This window comes from Telopea speciosissima, chromosome 4, assembly GCF_018873765.1.
Source record: "Telopea speciosissima isolate NSW1024214 ecotype Mountain lineage chromosome 4, Tspe_v1, whole genome shotgun sequence".
In the NCBI taxonomy this organism is placed as follows: Eukaryota; Viridiplantae; Streptophyta; class Magnoliopsida; order Proteales; family Proteaceae; genus Telopea; species Telopea speciosissima.
In genome coordinates, this window is record NC_057919.1 from 50,188,426 (window position 1) to 50,212,268 (window position 23,843).

Here is a 23,843-nt window from a genome sequence, read left to right on the forward strand (position 1 = left end):
ATTTCCACCTGCTTTCATTTTCAGAGCGCTCGGATAACCCAGAACACTCGGCCTCCCAAGCACTCGGATCTCCTCACACTCGATTATCTCATCGTCGCATGTCTCAGTTTTTTCTCTTCGGCGTTGGAGCGTGTCTGAGCTTGCTTCCTCTCACATTTTTTGTAACTCTTCTTCTTCAGCCTCGGCATCTAGTAAGGGCTCTGACCCCTAGTGATGTCAATTGGTAGTGGATTAGAAGAGGAAGTTCTCAGCGAGCTGTGAGAGATTGCGCAATCGAGTCAAGAATTTGACGTGTTGTCGCCAGTAATAGATTTTCTCGATTTGGGCTTGGATGAGCCCGGGTTGGTGGCCTCCCGACCTATCGATATGGCCGAGGTCTACCTCAAGAGTCTGACCATCCTGCTCAGCCTATCTCTGAGGGTCGTGAAGGAGATTTTGGGTCATCCTTTGAAGAAGAGGGGTCTTCGGGGTTGTCTTTAGAAGATGAGTCCTTAGATGAGGAGGGAAAAGGATCGGCAAGTTTGTCGTCCCAAGCCCCTAGACTAGTCGAAGGCAGCGTCAGGACTGTAGAAAGTACTATAACCGAGGCTGACCTTATGGAGCTTCGGGTAAGGTACGGGGTTCCTGAAGACATCCGACTTTGAGCCCCCAATGCTCAGGAGATGGCTTGCTTCATCCAACCTGGAAAGGTGGCTCTCTATGAAGCCTTCAAGTACAGGTTTCATTTTCCGATCCTTCGCCTGGTGGACGAGATCTTGGACCATTGGCACTTGCCACCTGGTCAGCTGACCCCTAATGCCTGGCTCATCCTCTACGGCTTTTATGTTTTCTTCGGTCGGATGGGTTAGGCAGCCACCGTTTCTCTCTTCGTCTAACTCTATTACTTGAAGAAATTCAAGGAGGGTGGGTGGTATTATTTCTCCCACCAACCCAGGAGGAGTATGGCATTGAACGCTTGTAAATTTTTGGATCGTGTGTGGAGCTTCAATAAGTATTGGAAGCCTCATTTATTCTTTGCTTCTATCCCTAATTGTCCTTTTAGGACCGAGTAGAAGGAGATTGATTTGAAATATGTCAATCTTAACCCGACCTTGATCGATTATGATCAGGCCTCATTTGATCGGATCCTTCAGGGTCAGCCCTTTAACGTTTTACAACTCCAAGAGAAGAAGTTTCTCCGACTGTGGAATTTGACCCCCGATAAGTGGTCAGCGCCAACCCCTCGATCTCTCAAGTTTTTTACTTTCTTATTGTTTCTGTCTGACCTCTTCTTTGTCCTATGTAGTGGTCGTTGATCCTCCAGCTCCTGACACTGCTCGCATGAAGACCGAGCTAATGAAAGAGCAAAAGAGGTAGAAGGCAGTCGAGAAGTCCAATGCCAAGGGGACAGCAGCTGACCCAACCAAGGAAAAAGGCATCATCAACGGTTTTGAGGCCAACCACACCAAAGCTGCGGCCTCCAACCAGAAGAACAGGGAGTTGGAAGAGACGAGTCTAAGGGACAAGAAGTGGCTCAAGAACCAAATCTCCATCAATATAAAGGGTCCCACTCCCCCTGGGGTTCCTCTGACCTCAGGTTTTAAGGTTGAGGGAGACGACCGAGGGTACTTCCTCTGACCCACCCTTGGGGAAGATCTCACCGAGTAACCAACCCCTCAGACCCATCTGGTTGCTGTATCTTGGGGATTTGGCTCTTCGGTCGGCGTCCTGAGCCAAAGAGTGGTTAGATGTGGGTCGGTTGCCGATTGACCGCACCGCCTTATAAGATATGTCTAACGTTAAGCTGTCGGCCACTATCTTTAAGGATATAGCGGTGGTAGGTTCTTCTTCTAGTAGATCTTTTTATTCATATTTTTCATGTTCAACGAATGACCCCTCTTTCCACTTTGTAGGGTCTTTCTAAGGCAACCGAGGTAGCCCTCCGCTTTGAGAATCTGGCTTTCGAGCTTAACGTCCAAACCGAGAGGGCTAGGGAGGAGGCCAAGAAGGCCATCTAGGCGCATCGAGATGAGGATAGAAAGAGAAAAAAGTTTGAGTCTGCCTTGGAGTCCTCGAGGGTGGAGTTGAAGGTTGTGAAGGAGGAGGAGACGACGCTGGACGTCGACCTCTAAAACTTGAAGAAGAAGGCTGAGGCTGACCTCCAAGAAGCCCGAAAGGTGTCCGTAGAAGAGTATATGGGGTCGAAAGACTTCAGAGAGTTGCTCCACCGGATGAGTAAGCCTTCGTCTGCTTCAGGCTTCAAAGACGATTTAGCAGAGGTCCTCAATGAACTCCAAGAGTCCCACCCCAATTTGGACCTCTCCTAGTTTGATGAGTCAGCCACAACTGTGGCCGAGGCTGACATCGTTGAGGACGGCATAGAGGTGGAGCAAACCCTGGCGCCGACCATCGAGCTGACTACTGTGCTGACCGACCTTCCAATCGATGACACCACAAAGGATGCGCTAACTTCTTGAAGATCCCTCTTCTCTTTTTGCTTTTTGTATGGACGATCCCCCACACTCGGGCTGTCTCTCTTTTTCTTTCTCTCTTTTTTTTTTTTATGTATTGCCTTGCAAGTTCGGGGCTTTTTGTACTGTGGCCGACCTGTTGGCCTTTCATTAATGAAATTTCCATTTATTTCTCTAAGTGTTTTATGTCGATTTTTCTTCCTCTGAATATAGCGTAACTATGTTGCCAACCATTTTGAATAAAGGGGGGCCCGACCTTACTCGGCCGACTTCTTTGCCTTAGAGTTTTTCGCTTAGGGATCGTGTTCGGTCCTTAGATGCACCAATTTGTGAGATCAATGTGTCAGGCCTGTGAGGTCAACCTATGAGGCTAATTCACCCGTCTGACTTGTTAGGCAGAGCCTTATGCCTGAGGATATTTCAAAAATCCTTAATATTGACGGAGGCTGACCCATCCTTTGGATATTATGGAAAGCCTTAACATTGACGGAGGCCAACCCATCCTTTGGATATTACGGAAAGCCTTAAAATTGACAGAGGGCGACCCATCCTTTGGATATTACGAAAAGCCTTAACATTGACAGAGGCTGACCCATCCTTTGGATCTCGGATGTGCTGACCTGCGAGGGTCGATCTTAGGGGTCAGCCAATCTTTGAGGATTGGTCTTATGATTTCTGATTTGCCGACCTATGAGGGTCGGCCAATCTTTGAGGATTGGTCTTATGACTTTTGATTTGCCGACCTATGAGGGTCGGTCTTAGGGTTTGGCCTATCTATGAGGAATGGTCTTACGACTGTTATATGATGAACAACTGAGAGTAGACTTGAGAGCTTTTGGTGGGAACTTCTCTTTATTAAGGTCAAAAAATTTGAAACAAACTTTGCCAACAAATTTAAACTACTGCCATTTCTATTGATAAAACTTTTAAAGTTCTCGAAATTCCAAGGATGGGGTATCTTCTTGCCCCCCGAAGTCTTTAAGCGGTACGTCCCTAGTTGGATCTTCTTGGAGACTATGTAAGGTTCCTCTCAGTTTGGCAAGAGCTTTCCTTGCTTCTTCGGCTGAGACATGCTAGCTTTCCTTAGGATGAGGTCTCCTTGTCAGAATAGTCTTTCCTTCACCCTAGAGTTATAATACTTGACCGTCCTCTGCTGGTATGCAGCGTTCCTCAGGAGTTCATTTTCCCTTCATCGAAAAAATTGAAGTTCGCCCTCAGTCTGTCTTCATAAGTTCTCTCGTTGAAGCTTAGGGCTCATTAAGACACCTCTATTGGGTTGAGTATTTTGATCTCGTATGCCAATCTAAATGGACTTTCTCTAGTTGGTGTTCTCACGGTTGTTCTATATGCCCATAGCACACTTGGCAATTCTTCCACCCATCTTCCTTTGGCCTCATCCAGCCTCCTCTTGACACCCGTTAGTAGGGTTCTACTGGACACCTCAACTTATCTGTTGGCTTTTGGATGGGCTACTGCTACTAGGCAAAAGTCTATATTGAAGTGCTTGAAAAATTCCTAAAAGTTTGGGTTGTCGAATTGCTTACCATTGTTCATGATCAGTGCCTTTGGAATTCCAAATCGGTATATCACCTTATCTCGAAAGAACTTCTCCATACTCTTCTCCGTGATGGTGGCTAATGACTTAGCCTCAATCCACTTAGTAAAGCAGTCAATTGTGACCACCAAGTACTTCTTATTTCTCGAGGCTAGGATGAAATCTCCAAGTATGTCCATCCCCCACATGGTGAAGGGTATGAGGCTTACCACCGACGTTAACGGTGTTGCAGGTTGGTGCGGGACTGGGGCGAACAGCTGGCACTTTTCATAAATCTTTACATACTTCATAGCTTCTTCTTGCATTCTCGGCCAGTAGAACCCTTAGCGAAGTACTTTATATGCCAGCGCTCGACCACCCATGTGACTCGCGCATATTCTCTTGTATAGGACTCCGTTAATCATGGGGTACTTGGTTGCTCTAATTTTAACTTTTCTAGCCTCATCTCGATCTTTTGGGAGTTGGTCATTTTCCAAGTAACTAATGATCGGGTCCATCCAGCTCGGACCTTCTTCTATGTGGTTAACCCTCATCTCCTAGAGCGACGGTTTGTCCAAAATTTCAATATAGATCGAGCTTGCTAGACTCGGGAACTCGGCTTCGGGGAGTCTTGACAGGGAGTCGGCTATTGCATTTTCCTCTCACGGTACTCGGGTCATCTCGAACTTCTTGAGCTCGGTAATCATACCTCGGGCTCAGCTAAGGTATGCTACATCCATTCATCTTTCGCTTCATACTCGTCGATTACCTAATTGACTACAAGCTGGGAGTCACTTCGGACCTTCAGTTGGATGATGCCTATGACTTTGGCGACTTAGAGTCAAGCTAGTAGGGCTTCATACTCGGCCTCATTGTTGGAGGTTAGAAACTTGAACCTCAAAGTATATTGGATACAGAATCCTTTCGAGTTTTGGGCTCAGCCTCTATAGTTGGTACTTCCCCCATTCGAGTTTTGGGGTCAGCAATTGTGCACTCTGCCATGAAATCGACCAAGGCTTGTCCCTTTATTGCTGTGCGGGGCTTGAATTCAAGGTTGTACTCACCGAGCTCTACTACCCACATAACTAGTCGAGCCGAGACATCCGATTTATGCAAGATCTTCTTTAATGGTTGATCGATAAGAATCACAATTTGGTGAGCTTGGAAATAGGGTCTCAGTTTTCTTGTCGCCATCACTAATGCGAATGTCATTTTTTCTATCTTTGAGTACCTCGTTTCCACATCGATAAACACGTGGCTGACGTAGTAAATTAGTGTTTGTTGCTTGGCCTCTTCCTTTAATAGCATGGCGCTAACTGCCACTAGATTTGATGCTAAGTATAGCGTTATCTCTTCATTTGGCCCGAGTCAAGCTAGGAGGGGCGGATTTTCTAAGTACTTCTTCAGCTCTTCGAAAGCATTATGGCACTCATCCATCCACACAAAATCCTTTGGATTTTGAAGGTTCTTCAATGTCTTGAAGATTAGCAAGCATTTGTCTTTGGCCCATGAGATGAACCTCGTTAGCGCCACTATCCTCCCATTCAATCTCTGCACCTCCCAAATTGTTCTAGGAGGGGTCATCTCTTGGATTGCTTGGATCTTTGTTGGGTTGGCTTTGATGCATCGGACCGAGACCATGAAACTAAGAAACTTCCCAGAGGTCACCCAAAAAGCACACTTGGTAGGATTCAGCTTCACCTGGTTCTTCCTCAATACTCCAAATGCTTCTTCTAGGTCAGCCAAATGGTGGTCGGCCTTGAGACTCTTGACAAACATGTCATCTATATATACCTTCATATTTCGAACAATTTGGTCTCATAACATATGGTTGACCATTCTTTAGTATGTAGCTCCCGCGTTCTTCAACCCAAATGGTATTACTCGGTAACAGAAGTTCTCCTAATCAGTTCAAAAAGCTATGAACACCTTATCTTCTTCATGCACGGGGATTTGATTATAGCCCAAGTATGCATCTATAAAGCTGATCATTTCGTGTTCGGCCATGGTGTCAATCAACAGATCGAGCTGTGGCAAGGGGTACTCGTCCTTGGGGCATGCTTTGTTGAGGTCGGTGTAGTCAACACACATTCTCCTTTTTTCGTTTGGCTTTGGTACCATAACGACATTCGCTAGCTAAATCGGGAACTTCTCTTCTTTGATGAAGCCTGATCGTCGGAGCTTTTCTACCTCTTCTTTAATTGCGACTGTCTATCGAGGGCATGGTTCCTCTGCTTCTACTGGACAGGCTTCCAGGTCGGATCGACGTGTAGACAATGTTCCACAATGTGCCTTAGTATCCTCAGCATGTCTGAGGCTGACCATGCGAACACGTCTGAGTTCTCTTTCAAAAATTTACCGAGCTCTGTCTTTCGATCTCGACTCAAAAGTGAGCCTATCTGAACTATTTTTGTAGGGTCATCTTCACTGAGTGAGAGAGGGATGAGATCTTCCACTGGTCTTCCTCGATGCTTGGTTACTTCATCTCTTTGGTCACCGGGGAGATTCTCACAACATAGAGCCATACCTCGAGTGTTGCCCTTGTTCTGCTTTACGAAGGTTGCATAACACTCCCTCGCCTTCTTCTGGTCACCTTGGATTTTTTTGATCCCATTGTCGGTTGGAAACTTCATCTTTAGATGGATTGGCGAGATGATGGCTTGGAGAGTGGTGAGGATCGACCGCCCGAGTATGGCATTGAAGGCCACAACCAACCTCACCACCATAAACTTGACCTTTACGGTCGCTTGCTACGGCCATTCTCCAAGTGTGACTAGGAGCTCGATCGATCCCTGAATCATAGCGAAGGCCCCTGAGAATCCGTGTATGAAGGTCCCCTCGGGTTTGAGCACGTCATCACCAAACTCGAACTGTCGATATGCTTCAAGTGACATCAGGTCCACCGACGCTCCCGTGTCAATCAGTACCCAATGGACAGGTCACTTAGTAACTTCCACCTACACAACCAATGCATCGTCATGAGGCAAACTTATACCTTCGAGGTTGGCATCGGTGAAGGAGATCATGGTCTCTATTTTTACCATCTTGCATGGCATTTTTACAACCGCGATGAATCGCGCGTTGGCTTTAGCTTTCCTTGTTGACTCTTGCCCTGGGCCCCCAAGGACGGTGTAGATGGGGGCCCTTTTGGAGCCGCTCGGACCTGAGCCGTCATCTTTTTTCTCTTGCCAAAATTTGCTTTCTTCATGGTCAATCTTCTGACCCTCGCGCCTTTGCTTGTCCTTCTTCCATCCTTGATCTTTGCTTCTCCGACCCCCGCGTTCATCCCGTCCTCCTTTCACGTATCGCTTCAAGTTCCCTGCCTTGATCAACTCTTCAATTTCTCTCTTTAGTTGAAAGCAATCTTTGGTATCTAGACCGATGTCTTTGTGAAATTGGCAGTATTTATTTGGGTTCTGGGATGACTCCCCTTACATCGGCCAAGGTCGTCGAATGTAGCCCTCGTCCTGGATTTGCATCAACATTTCCTTCTAGAACGTATTTAAGGATGTGTAGTATGGGCTTCGAGGTCGGTCTGTCTTCTTGGGTTGGCACTCAGTCTTGGTGCGCTTGTCTTCTTTGAGATCATCTGTTGCTGGCCTCTTCTTCTCACTCTTCCCCTCAGATGCTTTTCTAGCCTGTAACACCTCTACTATGTTGAAAAACTCATTACACCTCTCCAAAAGTTTGGCCATATTCTTGGTCGGCTTCCGAGCCAGGTCCTTGATGAGTTCCATATCCGAGAGGCCATTGCTGATTGCCATGTGAGCCGTAGCCTCATCTAGATCCTTGATGTCCAAGGATTCTTTGTTAAAGCGGGATACAAAAGCTTGGATGGACTTATCAGGTTTCTGCTTCATGCTCAAGAGATTGACCGTGGTCTTCCTATGTTTCATACTGCTCTGGAAGCGAGTAATGAAAGCTCAATAGAGCTAGGGGAAATGGTGATGGAGTTCAGTGGCAACCACGAGAACCATGATGTAGCAGCATCTTTGAGAGATGAGGGGAAGGCTCGGCACGAGACGATCTCCGTTCTGCCGTACATAGTCATCATCGCATTGAGGTAATTCATGTGATCGATCGGATCAGTAGTCCCTTCATATCTATCAAATGGAGGTGGCTTGAACCCCGCGGGGAGTGGAGCATTCATGATCTCTAGAGGGTATGGATGTTGCCCGATCATCGAGTAAGTATCCCTGACCGACTGTTTCTTCAAACCTTCAAGCTGCTCGATGAGTTCCCGTAATCGTCGCTCTACTTTTGTCTCCTGGTGTCGGCCATCGTGTTAGTCATCTCGTGGTCGGCCATTGCACTCTTCGGCTGGTGGTTGGCCATTACGGTCCTCCATCCGAGATGGATTGCCACGCTCAATTTGGTCAGCTCATCCCCGACCATTCCTGTAGTGACTCATTCTTCAGGGGCTCTGTGGTTGATTTTCCTACCGCGTGGGACTTCGGCCAGATCCTTCATGATGTGTACGACTTCTTTGGGGTCTTCTTATCGGCCTAGGCGGCCTCTTTGCAGTCTATTCTCACCTAGTCGGCCTGAGAACATTGACCTTCTAGTCATCAAGTTTTCTGGGCCGAGCTCTTCATGCGTTCTGGGCGCCACCAGGTGTCTTATTCCTCGAGATTCCCATTTTCATCTAGCTGAGGCGAGGAGGTTCAATCACCCACAGGCTGAAGTGTCTCGCCTACAGGTGCAGGGAGCAACAGTGGTGCGGCTGGTGGTAGACCCAAATTTCTTCCGCGAGCCATTTGAGTCATGAGGGCTTGCAACATCTCATTGGTGTGGAGCATCTGCAATTGAAGATCCATGACTTACTGGTTATTTGTTGGAGCTTCTGGGTTGAGATTCTCCGACGCAAGAGGTGGTGGCAACAAGTTCATCCCGTCAATGGTCAGCTCATTCTGCGGCCGACCCTCCTGGGCAGTGTTCAGGATACTGCTGCTGCTGCTGCCCCCATTCACAGGTGGGACGGGGTCGATGGTAGCGTTTGTGCCGCATCTGTCTCCTCCTCGAGATGGTCTCCCTACTGCTCCCTGATGTGAAGTCTCGGGTGGAGGCGAGTTCCTCGCACCTTTGTTGGGTTGCACTTTCTCTCCCCGGGAGGCGATGCTATACTGATCTGACCTTGAGTGCACATTATCTTCGCTCTTTCGATTGGTAGAAACAAAAATGCCTGATAGACATCGTTCCCACAGACAGCGCCAAATCTGTTGCGTCTGAAAACCTTTTTCGCCTGGCCTGCCCGCAGATGAGCCTGTAAAAACAAAGTTAGACAAGAGAGCCGGTGTTACTCCGGCCAAGGTCTCTCTGATGCCTAAGTCAAGCCTCCAAAGCAACAGCGTTTCAACCTAGCAAAAGTGAGACCCCCCTTTAAGCTTCATACCTGGGTTTTTATAGAGTTAGGATAGGGCGGTGGAGAAGAGTCCTCGTATGGGAAGAGTCTTATTTTTGGTAGGAGTCTTCTAGGCGGAGTCATATTCAGAAGGGGACTCTTCACTTGGTAAGAGTCCATATTTGAGTGCGATACGGTTTGCTCGTGATTGTCGGGAGGTGTTGACGTGGTTCTGTGATTTAGGTGGGCCATGGCTGACGCCTTAGTGGAGGGCTCGACTTGGGGTAGGTGACCGTTCGGCCTCGGGGTGCCCCGAGTGTCTTCGTCTGCACCGCTATATGAGCGTGTAGGACTCATCCGGGGTTCTGAATGAGGAGGGTTCGGTAACATTGCCAACCATGAGGGCTCGGCCTTGGCGCCGATGACAGGTACTTGGCCACATTGCCGACCATGAGGGCTTGACCCTGGCACCGATGACAGGTACTCGGCCACATTGTCGACCATGAGGGCTCGATCCTGGCGCCGATAACAGGTACTCGGCCATATTGCCAACCATGAGGGCTTGGCCACATTGCCAACCATGAGGGCTCAGCCCCTTTCTTTTAACTCGCCATCTCCTATTAGTCAGCTTCTGATTCTTTTTGGGCCGAGTTCTTAGACTCGGTTTAGGATCAGCCACGTGTCATCCATCGATAGGCCGTTATATTTATGGTTTATCAGTAGCCAATCTAGATGGTGCCATTTCTGTGAATTTATACTAAATATGCAATTATAAACATTATTTCTTCTACATCCTTCAAGAATTATATTATCATTAGAATCTTTATTTACACATTTAGAAGCATTAAAATTAACAGAATATCCATTGTTGCATAGTTGACTTACACTAAGTAAATTATACTTAAGATTATCAACTAGGCTAACATTAAAAATTATTGTACCTCCAAATTTTATAGATCCGTTTCCAATGATTCTCCCTTTGCTGTTGTCTATAAAGGATACCCATCCTCCTTTTTGCTTCTTGAGCTCGAAAAACAGCTTTGGATTGGATGTTATGTGCTTTGAGCAGTCACTATCAATGTACCATTCCATATTGCTCATGTGCACCTACAAGATAAAGATACTTAATAAAATTTTGGTCCCCATTTATGTTGGGTCCGTCATTGTTAGTATCATACCTTTCTCTTGGTCTCCAAACCATTTAGTTACCATTTGCATTTTAGTTACCATACCAATTTGGCTATGATTGGGGTTCCAAGGTCTTTGGTTTTGAGGTACTCTATATGGTCCTTGGTTTTTGGGTGGTCTTTACACCTTAGGTGGAGATCTAGTTGGTCTTTGCATCTTTGGATGACTTCTCCTGTTTTGACCATTGTAAGGTCTTCTAAGATGATGGAAAGATTGGTTCATGTGATAACATTCCCAAATAATATGTCCCTTCTTGTTGCAATTATTACATACAACAATTTGAGGGATATAAAGAGTCTTCCTTTTGGGATTGGGTTTGCTAAATTGAGGACTTTTCTTTTTAGAATAGCATTCCTCAATAGAGTGTCCTTTCTTCCTATAGTAGTTACAAAACTTCTTCTTTACTTTCTTACTTGCCATTTTACTTGTACTTGGCTCTTTGGCTTGATTTGAACTTTTATTCACATCATAGCCCACCCCTTCCTTGTTGAGAGGTGCTTTGGAAGCATTTCCAAGTAAAATGTCAAGAGTCTTTTTTCCGTTAGTAAAAGATTCTAAAGCTTTACACAATTTCTCTTTTTCTTCTTCCAAGTTGTTAACTTGAGAAGTTAGAGTTGTGTTTTGGTCTTTGAGGGTATTTATCTCTTTTAAGAGATTCTTTTTGGTATTAGCTAATTCCATGCTACTTTGGTAGAGGTCTTCAAAGGCTTCTTCTAATTCTAAAAAGTCTTTATCCTTATGAGATGGAGAAGTGGGGGTTACCTCATTTTGAGTTTCTTCATCTTCAGTAGCCATGGGTGCAAGGTTGGTTTGTTCTTCTTCTTCTTGAGATTCTTCGTCATCCTCTTCTTCATCACTTGAATCAAAAGAATGTTCAGCTTTCTACGCCTTTGTGTATTTCTTCATTTTAGGACAGTCTCCCCTATAATGTCCTGGTTTCCTATACTCATAGCAAACATCTTTTGAAGTGGAGTTAGTATTTTCTTTAGAAATACTCTTACCTTTTTTATCCTTAGAGAATCTCTTTTTACTAAATGAAGTTTTGCTCTTGTTCTTCAGGAATCTTGAGACCTTCTTGGATAGATAGGCAATCTCGTCATCTGAAAGTTCTTCATCATCATCATTGATTTTATATGATTTGAACACTACAACCTTCTTCTTCGGTTCTTTTGGTTCATCCTCCTTGGTGTCCAGTTTGAGTTCCATTTCATGGGTTTGGAGTGATCCTAATAATTCATCTAGACTCAGCTTATCAATATCTTTGGATTCTTTGATTGCTGTATTCTTGGGTCTCCATTCCTTTAAAATAGATCTCAATATTTTTCGAACATTTTCTCCATTTGAGTATATCTTCCCTAAACCCTTCAACTTGTTTACAATGTTAGTAAAACGTGTAAACATTGCATATATATCCTCATCATTTTTTATTTTAAATAATTCATACTCATTTACAAGCATGTCAATTTTAGATTGTTTGACCTCTGCAGTACCTTCATAGGTTACAACGAGCTTGTCAAACATCTCCTTAGCGGAGTCACACATACAAGTTCTGTTGTACTCTTTTTCTCCTAAAGCACATTGGATGTAACTTATTGCTACATAATTGAGTTGGACTTTTGCTTTATCAGCTGGAATCCACTCTTCTTTGGGTTTGTCTATTGTGTTTGGTCCATTCTCAATAACTTCCTATGCATTAATGTTATTGACACAAACAAAGTTCTTGAAGCAATTTTTTCAATAGAAAAATCCTTCACCTTCAAAGAAGAGTGATCGTGTAATATTGTATCCTTCAACCTTACGATTGACAGAGGATCCCATGTTCATTAACTCTTAAACGGATTGAAAAATAATTATGGTCTTGAGCTCTTGCTCTGATACCAAATGTGAATTCACCTAGAGGGGGGTGAATAGGTGAATATAGTGGAATATACCAAATAATGCGGAATTAAAAAGTTATCAATGAAAAATAAACAAATAATAAAGATAACATAAGAGATTTATAGTGGTTCGACCAATACTTGCCTACATCCACTCCTCTCACCTTAGAGAGAATTCTACTAAAACGAATCTTGATTAAGAGCAAAAGAACTCGTACAAATCTTGATTAAGAGCAAGAGAACTCAACGACCAACTAATCTTGATTAATGAACAAGAGGACTCAAGCTATTCTTGATTTCGAGCAAAAGGACTTAACTACACATAAAATGAAAAGTGTACTAAATTAGGATTACCTCAACCTTAGATGTGTAAAACTATCTTCCACCTTTGAAGCATGAAGCTAATTGAGGTAGAATAGTCTTGAGTGTGTGAGCTTGTGATGCTTTGATGCTTACAATGAATGAATGACTCACTTTGGTGATCTTGCAATGCATCTTGTATTGAAAGCTCTTAGGATTGATTAGTAGTGGTAATTAGAGCTTTAAACAAGTGGGTATTTATAGGCTAAGTAGCTCTAATTAATATGAAAACTGTCTTAAGATCGGATTGATTTAGACAGCCATAATCCGGTATACCGAATCCCAATCTGGTATGCCAGTTCACCAAATTTTCTTATATAAACTAAGGATTAACGGTCAAATTATAACAGTCATATAGTAATCTGGTATGCTGGATAACAATCCGATATACCGTTTCAGTGTAAACTATAGCCAGAAGTGATCCGGTATGCTGGATCACCATCCAGCGTGGGCTGGAAGGCTACTGTGGCTTGTTTCCTGAGACCAATATTGATCCGGTATGCCAGATTAGTCAATTTCTGCTGAAATGAGCTAGTTCCTTTAAGAGGCTACCTTGGGGGGTCTCAAACTAAAATGGTCACATGTTTAGGGGTTCATTTAACCTCCTAAGGTCATTCTATATGAATGTATGTATGTGTGTGTGCATTACATTGATTGTGACTTTAGTAACCAAAATTATAAATATTAAACAATTACAAAGTCTTCAATCTTCACACTTGATAGTCTTCAATGTAGACTCTTTTGTTTGACTTGGTCTTTGTCTTCAAGACTTGATTCTTTGACTTTTATGTCTTTGAGGTCAACTTGACCAATAGTCCAATTAATTTGAGTGTGTACTCTTGTATGCTCTTATATACGCTCCTATGTGCTCTTTGTATATGCTCCCCCTCACTTGGTGCTACGCTCTTATCTAAACAACTTAAACAACTGTTAGTCCAAGAGTGGTTTTATTTGTTATCATCAAAACCTTTATGTCATCATGGTGGATGACTTGGAGTGTATGAGGTCTTTTCCTCAACAATTTCTATTTAATGGCTAAATTTGCAAAATCATCTTTTCATGTGGCACATTTGGTAATCAGTCCAAGAAATGGTGAATATGTAAAGGTAAGTGTTATTGTAGAAAATTGACTTTCCGTAGATACGAGCTGCGCTACGTGACAGACCTGTGGAACACAAAGAAATAAACACCATGAGAAGGTTAGAGCTATGGCTGACAAAGACTCTTTGATGCCTAAATCAGCTTTATTGCAACTGAAGGGAGTCTACACTCTACAACCTTAGCTGCAGAACAAGGACAAGGCTCTGAGAACTAAGGTCGACTATCCTACACTCTTGTGATATTACTCTGCTATTCCCTTCAGTTGCTAGAACGTGGATTTAGGCATTAGAGAGTCTTTGTCGGACTTAGCTCCGGCCTTCTCACATTGTCTCTTTCTTTGTGTTCCACAGGTTTCTTGCGCAACGCAGCTCGTATTTGCGAAAAGTCAGTTTTCTGCCGCAACAGTAAGAGGGATTGTTATTTGGCAGTTTGAAGAATTGTAAATTAAAAAAAAAAAAAACTTCTCCACCTTTAATTTTTATTCATTTTTTTTTAGTTTTAAAATATATTGCAAAACTTTAGTAGCTTTTTTATATAAGAATTTGTATTATAGTATCTATTACTTCTTTTATGAACTATAAATGGAAAAATGGCTTCCTCTACAACATTTCATTGGCACCGATATTTGCCATGGGGAGGGTTGATTTGATAGTTAGATCTCGCCAACAACATATTTAGCCTGATCTCAACTTAATGGGGTGGATTAATTTGATAGAAATGTGTTATCTAGTTTTTCCACTTGGCTTATTTAAGTCATATGGTGATCTACCATGTTTTTTACTTGTATTTTCTGGAATCCTCAAGTTTTCAAAAAACAATTTCTTTTTTGGAATTTTAAGAGGGGGGGGGGTGGAATAAGGGATGGGGATAGGCCCCAAGATGGTTTGAACTCATGACCTCTTATTTGAGGAGTTGGTCTTTTGCCAACTGAGCTGACCCCTTAGGATTCAGAAAAGGAAAACAATCTCCTTCTCTACTGTTTCAAATTTAAAAACTTATAATTTGAAATGGGATCTTCCTTTATCAATTCCAATTTGAACGACCCAAAATCGGTCGAACTTAATTGGACTCTATGTCTGACCTAGTCAGAACTCGTTTATATCGACAATAGGAGTTAATCGGAATCGGGATTTTTTTTTTTTTTTTGTTTTGGATGAATGGAATCGGGATTTGTTGATTCCAAATCGAATTGGCTGATTCCAACAATTCTGATTCAATGTTTTTAAATCATGACATATATCCCAATTGAAACGCCATAATTGTGAAGCTGAGGGACAAAAAAAAAAAAAAAAAAAAAACAAGAGATTGTAGCGATTAGAAATTAGGAGGGGAATTATTTAGGGGAATTCCTTTTTTTTGGGAAAAGGAATTGTAATCGGTCACGCAGTGCAACATGTATCTGAGCCCAAACACTGCTGCATGTGAAATGATCAGTGTACCCTTGGTCTTTTCTGTCTTTCCAAGTGGTGCGCCGGTCATTTTGTGCGCGACTGTGTCTGAACACAGGTACACAATGCGCTGCGTGACCGGGGTTAGCGTTGTTTATTCTTTATTTTTTTTCCTGTTAAATGTTATAATCCTCTAAGTATCAACTATTATCAATCACTCCACCAATTCAATTAGTTAAAAAAAAAATTCAAACATTTCACATTTTTTTTAAAAAAAATTTTGGTAGAAACATTTCACATTTACAATACACAAATCAACACTACAAAGCCCAATAAAAAGTAGGTAAATTTATTAGTAAGGCCACGAAGAGATCCATCAAACAAATTGAAGGGTGAGTTTCAATTTCATTAACTACAAGGATACATCTCACCCTTAATTTCTTAGCACAGAGAAAATACATACAGAAAAACAAATAAAGGGGAGGGGAGAGAGAGAGGGAGAAGGACTAGAACTAGAGAAAAGACTTTCAGAACAGATGGTGTTTCTTCCCGAAAGCTGATTCATTTTGTTTTTTAGCTTCTTTCTTCTGATGGTGCTCATGGATTGCAAATCCAACACTGCCCACTGCAATTGTTGCTGCAATCTCCTCTTTGATCTTGTGCTTGTGAGCATTCTCTGGGTCTTTCTTAGCCTTATGCTTCTCATGCTGAAAAATGTTTATAAAAGAAAAATATAGATCAGCTTATTAAGTCCAAAATCGAGCACAAACAGAGCAATTTGAAGTGAAGAGAGTGGTTAGAGTTTTTAGACTTACCCGAGCAATGGTAACAGCGGCTACAGCACCTAGCTTGCCGACGTGCTCCAAGTGCTTGTGGTGTTTCACTTGTTTCTCATAGTCTTGCTCGCTCATTTCTCCGGCAGGTTTTTCCTCCTTGTGATGGTGAAAGGGGTGGCTGTGGTGCTTATTCTCAGGCATGGTGGTGGGAGATAAGAAAGGTGATTAACAAAACAACAAAGCACAAACTTGTAGGTAGTAAGGACTAAGGAGTACTAAGACGGAGGTGGTCGAAGTTGGCAGATGGTTGAAGAGACTAATTAAGGAAGGTAACCTTTTATAAGATTTCAAAGCGAGGTAGCCAAGCACCACCGACGATCTAGGCACCTGTGGGGAAGGCACAAATGATTTAAGAACGCAGCCTTAACGCGTAAGAGGTCAGAGGTAGGTTCTCCTTCTGATTAAGGAATCGTAGACATAGTCCACACGCACAGGTTTCATTTTAATTTATTTTTTTTTGTATAACCCTTTACTCGGCTAATTCTAGTGATGAACTTTTTGTTTGGATATGAGGCCGACCAGTTTGAACATTAAAAAGATAAGAGCAAATTTTACGCACCCCTGGTGTTTGAAACAATAACAAAACATTCTCCCTAGTTTCACCTTTTACGTGCACCCCTGGATGATTGGGAGGCTTACAAATAAGTCCTTACTGTTAAGTTTAAACCGTTAAATGTAGTTGACATTTAAAAATGTCTATATTACCCTTAAATTTTGCACAAAAGGAAATAGTTATGGGATACAATTCAGGCGGTTTCTCCAAGGAAAATCCATGGAAGTTGCTAATTGATTAACTTGCTCTAATATTATTTTCGGCTAGATCACCCTCTTGGATCTTGTTGGAGTTTGGATCAGGTCCTCGATGGGTCAAATCTGGACCCTCCAAGGGGTGTGGGACCCACCCTACACACCATAGGTGGGTCCCACACCCCATGGAGGATCTAGATCTGTCCCATGGTCCCTGGATGGGGACTTGATCCGGACTCATCTTAATGACGTTGTTGGCAGAGGCTGGCTCTGGTTTTTATATGAGAACATTCTTTAACGGGCCTGTGCCGCACATAAGGGATCCAAGAGTGGGACCCACCTCTCTTGGATTCACATCTGTGCGGCTCAAGCCAAACGAGAACCTGATCAGCTGCACTCTTGTTGGCACACCGTTCCTTTAATTTTTTTTCTTGGTAAAAAGCATACCATCGCTTTCATAACATTAGAAAGAGAGACTATGTTTAGGGGCTATTAAAGGGATTTTTCTCCTCTCCATTTCTCAATCTGTAAGTTCTTGTAATTTCTCCTCTGCTTGTGCGACATGTGGCACTCTTGAATCTAATGCTCCGTATTTAAATGCCAAGTTTTAACTCCTAATTAACCATGGTTGCATCAACCCCTAGACTAACCCGTGTTGGGTGTAATCCAACCTAAACCTAAACCATGGCTTAACCTGATTAAACAACCCAACCTAACCAAAGTTTCTCTCTCCTATTGCCCTCATTCACGCGAACTAGTCTCTCCCTCACTTGGTCACCCCCATCTTGCCGGAGAAGCGCCAGAGACGTCGAGGGTAAGCGAAGCACCCTCAAGCGAACATCTCTCTCCCTCACCCCGTTTGGAGACACCAACCGAAGCACCATCCCTCAATTGCTGTTTCCAGAGAGGTTACGATTGAATGAGAGGTTATGATTACATCCACATATTTGGATGTCTTTGTTTTGCTTCTTGTGGTCACCTCCATCATGACAAATTTGGCCCTCGCGCCATTCGATAAATTTTCCTTGCCTATCCACAGGGCCAAAAGGGTTATCGCCTCTTTGACCTTACCAATCACAAATACTTTAATAGTCGTGACGTTGTTTTTCACGAGACGGTATTTTCGTATGCTGATAACCCCATCTCACCACCCTTGGAGCCCTCCAATTTAGTGCTTCCGATACCATTACCGGACCACACCACAGATGTGGTTGAGTCCGCACCCAACCCAACCATTGATGAGATGCCCAACCCGCCGTCCACCGAGCCTCCACAAACCATTGATGACATGCCCAATCCGCCTCCAACCAAGCCAAAACCCACCTCGGTTGCTTCCTCTCCAACACCATGCCATTCCACCAAAGATCGCCGTCCACCTCTCAAGCTTTATGACTTCTACTGCAGCCATGTGCCCCTGTCACCTTCTTCCTCATCTAGCATGCGTGTCACCTTAGGTTCGCCTTATCCATTTAGCAACTTCTTATCTTACACTCCTTTTAGTCTTACCCACCGTATTTTGTTTTGTCTGCTCTAACACATGATCAGGAGCCTACCACCTTTACAATGGCTAACAAAGACACCCAATGTGTTACACCCATACCCGAAATACACCCTAATACCCTGGGTCAAATTGAACTTTTACTGATGGGTGATGCCACGATGGTAATGGTCAACACCTGTGGCCTTGAACTCTAACAGTCAAGGGGGAAAGCTCGAACACAAGGAATTGAATTCACACCTTGATGGGCAGTTGGACCACACCATGGGTAAAACTTGAACCCTAAATTCTATTATAAATATCCCCTTCGAAGTCCTGGAAGTACGGATTAAAGCCCCGCAACTTTCCTTGTATTTGGGCCCTTATAGCAGCAACGGAGTCACGAACGGACTCACCAGACTGGTTTCTTTCGTGGATTCGTTCGTGCTGTTTCTTGCCCTTTTGTTGTATTTTTATGTGGGACCCACGTCCCCGTGTTCCGGACACAATAACTAGGTCCTCGAAAAAGATGGATCCCCACCCTTACCTTCTTAGAGGTTGTTGGGCCATGAATGTGGGCCCACAGGACTTAACTTAATTGAATGATGGGTTCTTTTATTTAGCTTGGGCCAAACAATCCCTAAGACTAAATTACCCTTTTCTTAAGACCTTAGGCTAAGCCAAACGTATTCTTAGTCTTGGGGGAACCTAGGCAAACAAGCCCTAAGGCCCATTTATCTTTTAAAAAGATAGGGCTCAGCTCTAAACTCTCCCATCTCTCCCCCTCCAAGCCAAACCGTGGAGGAGAAGAAGAAAGGAAGAGGAATGGGAGGGAAAGAAAGAAAATGGAAGGGGAAGCAAGAGGGGCCTTGCTGCCCTACCTCCTCTCCTCTTGCTGTCTAGACAAGGATTGAAGAAAAGAACGGAGGAGAAGGTGGATCTTCAAGGCTAGATGGAGTTGGGAATTTGATCTCCACTCACTAAGGTATGTTTCCATCATTGAGGTAGAGCTGACCTAGGGTTCTATTTGGGACTCAAGTTGGAGCTTAGCCCTTAATGGGGCTCTATTAATGAAGACCAAACCCTAATGTAAGCTCCACTTAGCCAAGATTACAGCCATTGTTGCTGATTCTATGGTTTTCAAACCCCAAGCCCTATATTGGACCAAAAGGAGTTAGATCCTTGTGTGATCTTGGACCCAAGAGGTAGGACTAGGTTCTAGTGATCCTAGGAAGGCCTATGACTCCCCTCCATGACCCTGAGGGCCATGTGAACTCCAGGTTTCAAGATGGAGGAAAAAATCTTAAGAAATCTCGGAAAGAACCTCGACGGATGCACGAATGGATCCAACCTCATGGTTTCATCCGTAAATCCGTCCAGTGTATGTTGATAGCTGGTTTGAGCGGAGCTAGGAACAGATTCACTTTCTTGCCTCCGTACGTGGTTCCGTTCCCTCTTGAAAATGTCTCAGGAACCGAACAGATGCAAGAACAGATTCATAGAGAGGTTCCGTCTGTGGTTCTGTTCCCTCTCAGGAATGTCTCAGGGTCTGAACGAATGCAGGAACAGATTCAGGTGGAGGTTCCATCCTTGGATCCGTCCCTCGTATTTTAACTTATTGGCTTGAACGGAGCCAAGGACGGACTCAACCTGTTGCTTCCGTCCGTGCTATCTTGTTTAAAATCCAACTTTAACTTTGGGGGCATAACATAGGACCCCTCTATACATCTTTTAACACTTGCTCTCGCGTCCTTAGGCAACCCAACTCGATGGAAAGAAGGTGCATCGATGAGATTCATGTCAATCACATAGGGTGATACCCGAATTAGGTGAGTAGATTTTGGGTGATTGTTTAGGTTTTCTATGCATTAAATATTCATTATCATACTATTATATGATTTATAAGCATCTTGCACATTTGCATTATTTATCTTGATTGTGAACTATTACGAATGTAAACGTGTTAATTGTTTCATTATTGTATCGGGTCACGGTGCCGGGTGTACTGGTATCGAAAGCCTAGAAATATTTATAAAATGTATTGATTGTCATCTTGCCCTGTATGTGCCGTGTCGTTCTGGTACCCGGGTACTAGATGGAATGGGACATTGATGCACCCGGAATACCTCTCGGGACGATAGGACTTGCATATAGTATATCTATGGTTAGGATTCTTGTTCCCTTATGCTGTGACCCTTACCAACAGGAGTTTATGTGTTGGATAGTCTGAGCACCTGTTGCTTGTGGGGGAGAGAGGCCAGGTCAGGGGTAGTGACGGCTATCGAGGTTTGCCACTGGGTGGTCTGATGGCTTCAACCGGCGTAGGCTCCCTTGTGATAACTGAGGTTTCATTGTGGCGATAAGTTAAGTGAGCCATAGTGTCTCCCGGGTTATCATAGTAGCATACTCTTGACTTAGAATTGTGTGCTAGGTGGAAAATAAATCTAACATGTGCATGCATCATGGATTGATTTCAAATTGTATGCTTGTGTGTATGTACATTCCCCTTTGCTCTCTCACTAGCTTGTGGAGCTAACCCCGTTGCGCAACCCCTTTTAGTTGATATGCAGATAATCTCTTGATGAGCTCCTATGGATGCCAATCGAGTGGAGCCAGTGACTTGGACTTGGATGTCGATGTACACCCAAGAATGGTGCCCTTGTGGCGTGATTTAAATCTTTACTTTGTATTCATCCTTAGTCATGTATGGACTCTATTTATAGATTTATGAAATTTACTGGATGGATACGAGATATAGTAACAACAATATATGTTATCATTATTGAACTGACATCTTGTATTATTTGATTTTAAAATGACTTACGCTTCCGCTGAACTTGATCTCTTTATTTTGGAATGATTTATTTCATTGGGTTACGTTCTCTGACATTATTATGCCTTGATATTGGGTAGGCTATGGATCGGGACACTGTATCTGTGATCATGGTAGTGTTGGGATGACACCTGTCATCCTAGTTACCCATTTTTCTTATAAGATATCCTTTATTGGGATGGGGGCGTGATAACTTGGTATCAGAGCGTGATGCTTTGTACCGACCGCAGTCTGGCATAACCATTTGATTTACTCCCAACAATTAGGTTCCAATTTAAAAGTCTAAAGATCATAAATAAGTGCATGCAAACATAGGGAAAAGACTGGTTGTGGTGCAAATGAGAACTTTAGAAAATAATAGACAATTAGGGAGTCTAGGGCTCGAAGTACATGTTGTTTGGCTGATAACTGTTAGATTGCATTGTTAGACCCCTAAGGGAGTAATATATGGACACCGCAATAATCATTCATAATAATCCATAATAATCCATGAAAACCCAAAATTTAAAGGAAATAAGTGTATATATATATATTGAGTCAATTCCAACTGTCCATATGTTCAAGCTCCTTCTTTGGAGATAAGTATATTTTCTCCCAACCAAACAAGAATATACACAATAACCACCACCAAAGCTTCTAAAATTTAACTGATAAAAAAAAAGGGAGAAAAGAAAATAAAGAAAAGTCAAAAGTAAAAAGAGTTCCAACAAGTCTAAGACAAGTAAGGAAAAGTCTAAATTGAACAACTTTCAAGTTCTGAAATGAATGACTGGGCTAGCTCTCCTTGCCATCACGATCATCTGTCCTCTCGCTGCCACCATAGTAGAGGAAAGTGTTGATGTCGTTCAATTCTTTTTCTATCCTCTCGAGGCACTGACTATCAGAAGAGAACTGCCTCTTGATTTCTTCAAACCCCTCTGTCATCCTCAAATTCATGCGCCTTATGGCCAAAAGAACAACATCTACACCTGCATCCCTGGCACTGGAAGCTCCTGTAGTGTGCTGTCTAGATCCCACAGACTCTACATCATCATCATCAATCTGTTGAGCCTCTCCACCCTCTCCATAATTGATCGGCTCCCCGGAACTATAGTAATCACAATATAGCCCATCCTCTGCAATGCATTAAACCCAAAAGGCCCTTCGGAGCTTGTTTCCTTAGATTCATCGTCAAGGTCTACTCCAAAATAAAGAAAGATCTGGGTGAGCAGTCTACCATAGGGCAAGGTGTTCTTGCGGCGAGGATTGGCCACTGCATGAGCCATGTGCTGAATGATAACATAAGGCAGACAAGTCTGCTAACTTGTGTAGAGAGAGTACGCCAATGTTGCTGGCATCATAGGAGGCTGGGTGTTATGTCCTTTAGAAGGAGCCAAGATTGTATTGGCAATGAAAGTAAGAATCTGCTAGGAAGGACCGAACATTGAGAGGTCATCACTATCATCAGTCTTGTCATTTGTAAGTGTCCGATACAGTTGCTGACGATCTGTAGGGGACAAGCATCTGTTAGGGTCGCTCCCAGGATAATAGTACACTCTGACTCCTTCCATAGAGATGCTCAGGAGTATTCCCAATTCCACCTCATTAAAAATAATAGGCACCCCCTTCACAAAAGAAGTCAACCTAATGCCGTCTATATCCTCATTGACTAGTACCAAGTTGGAGTAAAACTCCCTGACTTGTGTGGGGTAGTAGAAGTCTGGGTTGGTTAACATGCTACTCCACCTCAACTTGTTGAATCTAATACCCACTTTAAGTGCAATCAATTCCTCAACCACGGCGTCTCTCTCCACTAAAATTTTCCTATCGTGGAGATGCTCTCGGTAAATGCCCTCAGTCTTTACAGATATAAATGACCCAGCATTGAAGGCTAGGGGGGAGCTGGCATAATGGCTAGGTCATTTCTCCTGCGTGGAGCCATGGATAGATCCCTACACACAAGAGACCAACAAAAGACAACCATGATTGAGCCAAACTTAAATAATTAAGATAAAATTGATATATGCATGTATAGATGCAAATACATGTATTTATGTAGAAGTTACTTGGATAAGAGGAATTACACAACAATTAGACAAGCCAATAGGGAATATGGTTATCTTGGAGGAAGAAATAAAATACATATAATTCCCTAGAGCATGGACATGGAAGGAGGTGACCTTGTAGAAATAAGCCTATGCTCTTGGTTACCCCATGTTCCCAATTAAAATACCCAACTCATGAGTTGATTAAATGAAAACTTCCACAAGCAACAAAGAATGAATGTGAAGGGATCAACACAAAAAGGGGTGAACTTCAAATTTCTATTCTAGTAACCACACAAACAAGTAAATATGCTTGAAGAGGTGCTAATGAATTATTTTCCATGAAATTTTGGGCATACAATGGAATTAGTCATGCCTTGGATAATTTTTCCCAAAACAGTAGGAATTTGGGAGTTTATCCCAACCATTACTAGAAACAATTGGAATAGTTCAACAAAGCATAGTTTACTCAACCAACAATTTTAAGTGTTTCCTAGAAAGGAATTTTAAACCCAATCAAAACACAATATGCACACGATAACTAAAATAGTGGCATTGATTTGTTAGGGCTTGATTCAACCAAAAACCCTAGCCTCAATCGAATTTTGGAATGGTTTCGGTACTTACATGGCTATGAAAGTGCAAATGAAAGCAAAAATATAATTACAAACTTACTATGGATATCCC

At 43.1% G+C, this 23,843-nt stretch overlaps 1 protein-coding gene across 1 annotated transcript; it reads right to left on the bottom strand.

The window, feature by feature from the left end:
• Positions 1 to 15,723: 15,723 nt before the first annotated feature.
• LOC122657811 (abscisic stress-ripening protein 3-like) lies at positions 15,724 to 16,381 on the bottom strand. Its single transcript, XM_043852605.1, has 2 exons — positions 16,055 to 16,381; positions 15,724 to 15,946 (listed from the first exon to the last, which is right to left on the bottom strand). Exons 1-2 carry the CDS (start codon positions 16,214 to 16,216, stop codon positions 15,767 to 15,769), a joined length of 342 nt encoding a protein of 113 aa, XP_043708540.1. The 5' UTR covers positions 16,217 to 16,381; the 3' UTR covers positions 15,724 to 15,766.
• Between the last annotated feature and the right edge of the window lie 7,462 nt (positions 16,382 to 23,843).

Bases quoted from the DNA above. Each gene is read 5' to 3' on its own strand.
- LOC122657811 (XM_043852605.1), bottom strand. From the start codon at position 16,216: ATGCCTGAGAATAAGCACCACAGCCACCCCTTTCACCATCACAAGGAG. The intron at 15,947-16,054 runs GTAAGTCTAAAA...AACATTTTTCAG, and splicing joins CCGCTGTTACCATTGCTCGG to CATGAGAAGCATAAGGCTAA.